At 43.4% G+C, this 6,913-nt stretch overlaps 1 protein-coding gene across 1 annotated transcript in view; it reads left to right on the forward strand.

Moving 5' to 3' along the window:
- LOC105710741 (uncharacterized) overlaps positions 1–6,684 on the forward strand; it is a 90,628-nt gene extending 83,944 nt beyond the window's left edge. The window contains exon 6 of the mRNA XM_012443221.2: positions 5,164–6,684. Coding sequence (XP_012298644.2) covers positions 5,164–5,327 — 164 coding nt within the window. The 3' untranslated portion in view covers positions 5,328–6,684. The remainder of the gene's footprint in view (positions 1–5,163) is intronic.
- Positions 6,685–6,913: the final 229 nt, after the last annotated feature.

Raw genomic sequence — 6,913 nt, forward strand, 5'->3', positions numbered from 1 at the left:
TACAGAAGAGACTCTGGGCTTGGGGAATCCAAATCTATAATGGACAGTAAGCATGCCTGCTCTTTGCTCTGAAGCAAGACACTAACTCTAACTTTCAAGGCCGTTTACGATACAAGCCTCCTGAACAAGAGGGGCTAGAACAAAGGTAGTGAGTGTCTCTGCTTGAAAACACGCAGAAATTATAATAGAGACTCATGGGTCGATATGGGGTGCAAGCCAAAAATGAATGGCAGTCATATTACAGCCATACTCAGGGGGTGACCTTGAAAGACAGTAGAGAAGGGAAACTTGTCAATGGGTAGAGCAGTGAGCAGTGCACCTGACCATCCACTTTGTGACGTGAGCTGAGAATACAGTAGTCCCCTTTATCCATGGGGGATGCACTCCAAGACCGCCAGAGATGCCTGAAACCGCGGTATGGTACCAAACCTCGCAGAGTAAGAGATTAACAACTATAACCAATAATAAAATAAAACAATTGTCATAATATACTGTAATAAAAGTTATATGAACATGGTCTCTCTCTCAAAATATCTTATTGCACAGTACAGTAGGTCACTGAAACCATGGAAAGGAAAACTACAGATAAGGGGGATGACTGTATATAGACTCCTGGGCTGGCCAGAAGCCTGGGAGTAAAAATACTGAAAGATTGGTGAGGAGTCCTGGGGTAGAGGCATGTCAGTGGATGTGTAGCATTGGGCATTAAGTGTCAAGATTGCTGCATCACACTTTAATACCCATTAAAAGTAATGGTGTTCCTTTTAATCCTCGCAGAAGAGGTACTGAACAGCCAAGTAGACAAAATGACGCAACCAGCTGCTGTTAGCCAGTCTCTGTTATCGGCTGTCTCCCAGCTGGCACGGTAAGCACATGAATGGAATGGCCACAGGGACAGAGATGGAGGCTGTGTACGGACCCAAAACTGCTGGCTTCGACTTGACAAGGCTGATCTGGATACTGCTGCCTTTGAATGCACAACCTATTGGCACTAGTTGGAACTAGTGCCCCTGACATGGCACTAGTTCTTAAGGAGCCCAGTGGGCCATTTGGTGTGACAAGTCACTTAAACTGGGCCCCTGTCATCCTGGAACAGTCAGCAGTTCACAGGTATAGGTACCAATCTCAAACGAATTTTCCCTGTCTGCCCACAGAGCCTCAGCCAGCACCACTCTCCAAGGGTTTACAGTATCCCTGATCCGCAGTCTCAACATCTCAAGTAATACAGCATCCAACAGGAGACCCACGTCTCAGTGAAGGAAATGAGGGGGTGGAGCCATGGGACACACGCACTCTATCACCTGCCACACCATCCAAAAGCAGCCAGTCTTGGAATCCTGAAAACTCATTCTAAAAGGGCAGCTGATATGCTGGCTCAGAGGGGATGGGATGTCATTCTCCAGGATGCAGTGTGTGCATTAAGTCAGAGGCCGCTTTGTGGTGGTGTGGAATGGGAAAAGTACACATATCCAGGAATCAATGAATGGACGCAGGAGTGACCCACCTTAACATCACTCCCTATGACTACTGGTTCAGTTGGTACTTCCTGCCCCACAACTCCGTGCTCTGCAATGTTAGAGTCCTGGTCCCCAAGGGAGTACACTTTTGCAAGGGGACACAACAAGACACATTTGTGCCCGCTGGCTTCTCTGTGTTTATGGACTGTGTATGAGGTCACGCATGTGTAGTAGTGAGTGTGTCATGTGTGTGGATGTGTGTGCATTGTGTGTGTTGTGTGATCAGATGTGTGGTGTGTGTCATGTTTATGTATGTGTGATATGCATATATGGTGGAGCTATGTCTGTATGTGGTATGGGGGTGTGTTTTGTATTAGGGATATATAGACACGTGTGTGACATGTGTGTAGTATGTGTGTATTTATATGTACTGTGTGAATACATGTAGTTTGTGGAGGGAGTATGTCCATGAGGGTGATGTGTGTGGTGTGTGTACATGCATGTAACTTGCATGTGTGTGTAGGGTGTGGGGGCATATGTATGGGATGTATATGTGGTATATACACATGTGTGCTGTGTGGTGTTTTGTGTGTATATACTTGATGATATGTATGAACATTCATGTGGTGTGTGTATGTGATGTGTAATATGTGAGTGGTATGGGTGGTACATGTGTATAGATGTTTGTGGTATGGATACATGTGTGTGTGCACAGGAGGATTTGTTTATGTGTGTAGTGTGTGTGGTGTGTACTTATGTGTGTAGTGTATAGGAGTGTGTTTTTATGTATGTGATGTGTGTACATGTGTGTGTTTTGTGTGGGGTATTTGTGTGGTATTTGCATGTGTGTACAAGTATGTACTATAAAGTGTGGCATATATATTTGTGCATCATGTAATATTTATTTATGTATATTTGTGTGATCTGTAGGTGGTATGTAATTATGTGATGTGTTTGTCTACATGTGCATAGCATGAATAGAATTGTGGGTGTGACACATGCATGTACATGGGGTATGCAGGTGTGATGTGGGTGTAGGTCATTTGTATACATGTATAGTATATCTATGTGGTATCTGTATGTAAAAGTGTGTGCTGTGTGTGGCGCATGAGTATAGCATGGGGTTAATATGTGAATATGTGTGTGATATATATATGTGTGTTGCATGTGGCATATGTATGTGGTATGTGTGTAAAGTGTGGGATGTATGTACCTGCATGGTGCATGCAGTATGTATTCATGTGGTATATGTGCACTCTGTGTGGCATGCATGTGCATAAACATATATGTGGTGCATGTAGTGTGTGCGTGTGCACACATGTCATGTGGTATGTGGTATGTTTTATGTGTGCATGCATATGTCTGTGGTCTGTGTGTGGTAGGTATGCATGGGGTGTGTCTATGTGAGTGGCATATGTATAGAGTATGTATGTTTACGTGTAAGGTACATATAGTGCATGCATATGAGTGTGGTGTGTGGTGTAGATATGGTGTGGTCTGTGTGTGATGCACTTGTGTTTCCATGGTTTGCTATGTGTACATATGTGTGATGTGCAGTATATGTATGTGCATGGTGTGTATGGCATATGGACATTTGTGTAGCATGTGTGCAAACGTGTGATGTATGGTATATGCATATGCATGGTCTGTGTGGCACATGCACATGATGTGTGTGTAGCATGTATGTAAACATGTGTGGTGTATGGTATCTATATGTGAATGGTCTGTGTGGCACGTGCACATGATGTGTGTGTAGCATGTGTGTAAACATGTGGTGTATGGTATATGCATATGCATGGTCTCTGTGGCACGTGCACATGATGTGTGTGTAGCATGTGTGTAAACATGTGTGGTGTATGGTATATGTATGTGTATGGTCTCTGTGGCACGTGCACATGATGTGTGTAAACATTTGTGGTGTATGGTATCTATATGTGAATGGTCTGTGTGGCATGTGCCCATGATGTGTGTGTAGCATATGTGTACACAGGTGTGGTATGTGGTATATGCATGTGCATGGTCTGTGTGGTGTGTGCACATGAGGTGTGTATGTAGTGTGTGTTACTGGTGTGCGTATGGTCTTCCACTTCAGTAGTCAGGGAGCCCTCTGGGGGAACAGCTAGTATCTCTTCTTTCTCTCACTTCCCTCCCAAAGTACCTCTGTACTCAGCAAGATCTTGAGAGTACTGGCTGATAAGAGTCCGTTTCCCAAGTAGCTTAGAGGCTGCGTGACTCCCGCAGTTGTCCTTGACAGCGGCTCCAGCGCCCGCCTCCTACGCACACCACACCGCCCAGTATTGGGCCAGAAGCTAACCAACCACGATATTGGCAGTCATGCTCGTGCGCTGAAGCCAGTCATGTGCACGTGAGGAATGGCGCGGGCACACGTCTGCACACACCGCCCAGTCTGGGCTCCAAACAGCACTGCATTCTAAATGAGCAGGCTGACTCATTAGAGGGAAATGCAGTCTACAATTCCATGTTACATCGCCTTTTGGCTCTGCTTTGTCTTCGCAGACACCAGATCTCATCTGTTGGAAGCTGCATATGGCTCGTTAAAAGGACAGAGTTTGGGAGGGGCCACAGTGGGGCTCGCAGGCCAGATGCCACCACCTATCACTCCCTCTGGCTTTTTTTTTTTCCCAGCCTTTAACATTTTTCCCTTTCTTGGCTTAGCCTGCTTTCACCCACCCAGTAAAAACAGTGGGCTGGTAATAACTACGATTTATCAAGTACCTACTCTATGCCTGCCACAGTTGTATGTAATCTCTGATCCTCACAACAAGGCAGCAAGGTAAGCATTCTTTTCTTTTTTTCTTTTTTTGTTTTTTGAGATGGAGTTTCACTCTGTCGCCCAGACTGGAGTACGGTGGTATAATCTCGGCTCACTGAAACCTCCACCTCCCAGATTCAAGTGATTCTCCTGTCTCAGCCTCCTGAGCACCTGGAATAGAGGTGCCTGCCACCACACCCAGCTAATTTTTGTATTTTTTAGTAGAGATGGGATCTCGCCATGTTGGCCAGGCTGGTCTCAAACTCCTGACCTCAGGTGATCTGCATGCCTCGGCCTCCCAAAGTGCTGGGATTACAGGTGTGAGCCATTATGCCCAGCCCAGCAATGTAAGCATTCTGACACCACAGTACAGACAAGGAAACTGAGTCTGGGAGATTAGAGGATCTCCCTGCATAGAGATGCATGGATGGAAGCCAGGTCTGTCGGGCTCTTCCCTCTGTGTCACTTAAACATGGACACTGTCCTAACTGCTTAGTATTGTCTTGGTTCATTGAAAAGCGGAAGGCGTTTCTAACTTACCTAGCCTTTATTATGAGAGAAATGCTGCATTCTCACTTAAGTAAAGTGAAAAGCCCTATTTCTTATTACTTCTTTTGGCATCTCCATAATCAAAAGACAAAAATTACAATCTAGAGATATTTACAAAATGTCCTAGCTTTTTACCACCCCACTCTAGAATACTCCTGTCCTTCCAGCTCTGCATTGGTCTTTGTCTTCGAAATACTGGCCCCTTGGCCATTGCTGGTTTTCTATAGCAGTAAACCATACCCATGTCAAATAAGTACACTCTCTCCCATTTATTTCAGTTCAGTCATCTGGAATTTTCAAAGACCTGTTTGTGACAAAGGTGTGCTCTGCCACAATTTTCCTCCTATTATCTAAATTAGCTCTTCTCTCTTTTGGCTCCTTTAGAAAAACCTGCTCCTGATTACAAGGATGTCTGTTGCAGGGAGGCAGAGGAAGAAATACAACATGGTGGCTATTCAACACAACTTTGGAGTAAGACCTTGGGACCCAACTCCTGTTTGCTCCCTATACAAATTTTGAGACATGATAAGTTTGCCTCGATTTTCTAGGCCTCAGTTTCCTCATCTGTTGTTGTGAGGGAAATAATGCATGGAAAACTCTTAACACAATGGCTGGCACACAGTGAAAGTGCAAGACTTTAACTATTATCATTAGAGTTTTCAATTGGAATGAATAGGAGACTTAAATTTGCATGATTGTACTTTTACAGTAAGCCATTAATGATGCATTCATTTATTTTCTATTCCCAAAGAACATAGATTTGATTAATTATAACAAGAATTTAAAAATATTTCCATTATTCAGAAATAACCTACAAAGAGTCTAAGCCTGTCCTTTCCTTCCTCCCTTTTTCCCAATTTTTTTTCTAAGAAAGAAATAGCAATTATGTAGTCAGATTCACTGGCTCTTTCTTCTCCCTGGTAACAGGCTAAGTCTTAACCTTGATTAGGCAGCATCGCGTCTGATCTAAGTTCTCCCCACCTTTCAGCCCAGCCTCTGCTTACCCAGGCTTCAGAGCACAGCTCTGCACCACCCTCTCCACCCCTGCTTAACATCAGAACATTGCAAAAGCTAAGCATCTATAAAATGTTTCTTTTGAATAGTTGCCTATCTGCTTGGATATATTTTTCCTTCTCCCAGAGGCAAAAATTGGACCGCTTAATATGTGCTGCAGAACAGTCTTGCCCCTCAGAAAATGCGTGAGCATGTTAAGTTGTTTTGGAAATGGATCTGAGAAGGAGAGTTCTGAACCATGCCCATGAATTTCCCAGCCTCATCACACTTTCGTAGCCCCAAAATACTTTCCACTTGCCCTTCCTATGAATGCAAGTTAAGCAAAACCTCTTGACAAAGCAAATTAAGAGTAATAAATGGTTTGGGTTTTTGTTTGTTTTCTGTTTTTGTATTTCCTGCGACTCAAATCAAACCTATTTCTGAACTGTAAAGTATGAAAAGAAAGAGATCAAGCTGACATTTAGGAAAATTGAACATTGATAAGTAAATTGCCTTCACTCAGTCTCTTAGGTTCTCTCTCTTCTCTCCTGCCCCCTACCCACAGCCCCACTCTCTCACACACACACAGCTGAAGGTATCTTTAAAGGGTACCTATTTCCTGCAGATCATGCTTATGTTAATCTCACTTCAAGTACAGATGCACTGAGGACATTACAGGGTCAGTCATTATCCACAAAGCTTTAGATACCACTACATTATTCAAACTGGACAATGGACTTCTAGATTTTGTGCCCAGACCTGCTCACTAATAGAGTGACCTCCTTGTTATGGGTGAGGATATATATGATGCTAAAACTGCTGCAAATTTTTATCAGCATTTAATCTTGAGACTGTGAATTACTACATCCTACATGTGTTGGTACCTTACTTTGATTAAAAATGGGATAAATCAGCGAGAGTCTTTTTATCCAAGGCCATGTTCCTTTCACATGAAGGTCATATATGGGCTAATTGAACAAAATATAAATCATGTTTCTTTCCACATTCAGTTTTAGATCCTGACCTGTTTTGTGTCAAGAAATCACAGGGAGCCCAACCTGTATCATCAAGATTGTCTCGATTCACAGATGATTTCCTTAAATCATAAAGTGATGACATTCAATGCAATTCCAAAATTAAG

The sequence above is a fragment of the Aotus nancymaae genome, unplaced genomic scaffold, assembly GCF_030222135.1.
Source record: "Aotus nancymaae isolate 86718 unplaced genomic scaffold, 86718_ANA_hifiasm-v0.15.2.pri h1tg000033l, whole genome shotgun sequence".
NCBI lineage: Eukaryota > Metazoa > Chordata > Mammalia > Primates > Aotidae > Aotus > Aotus nancymaae.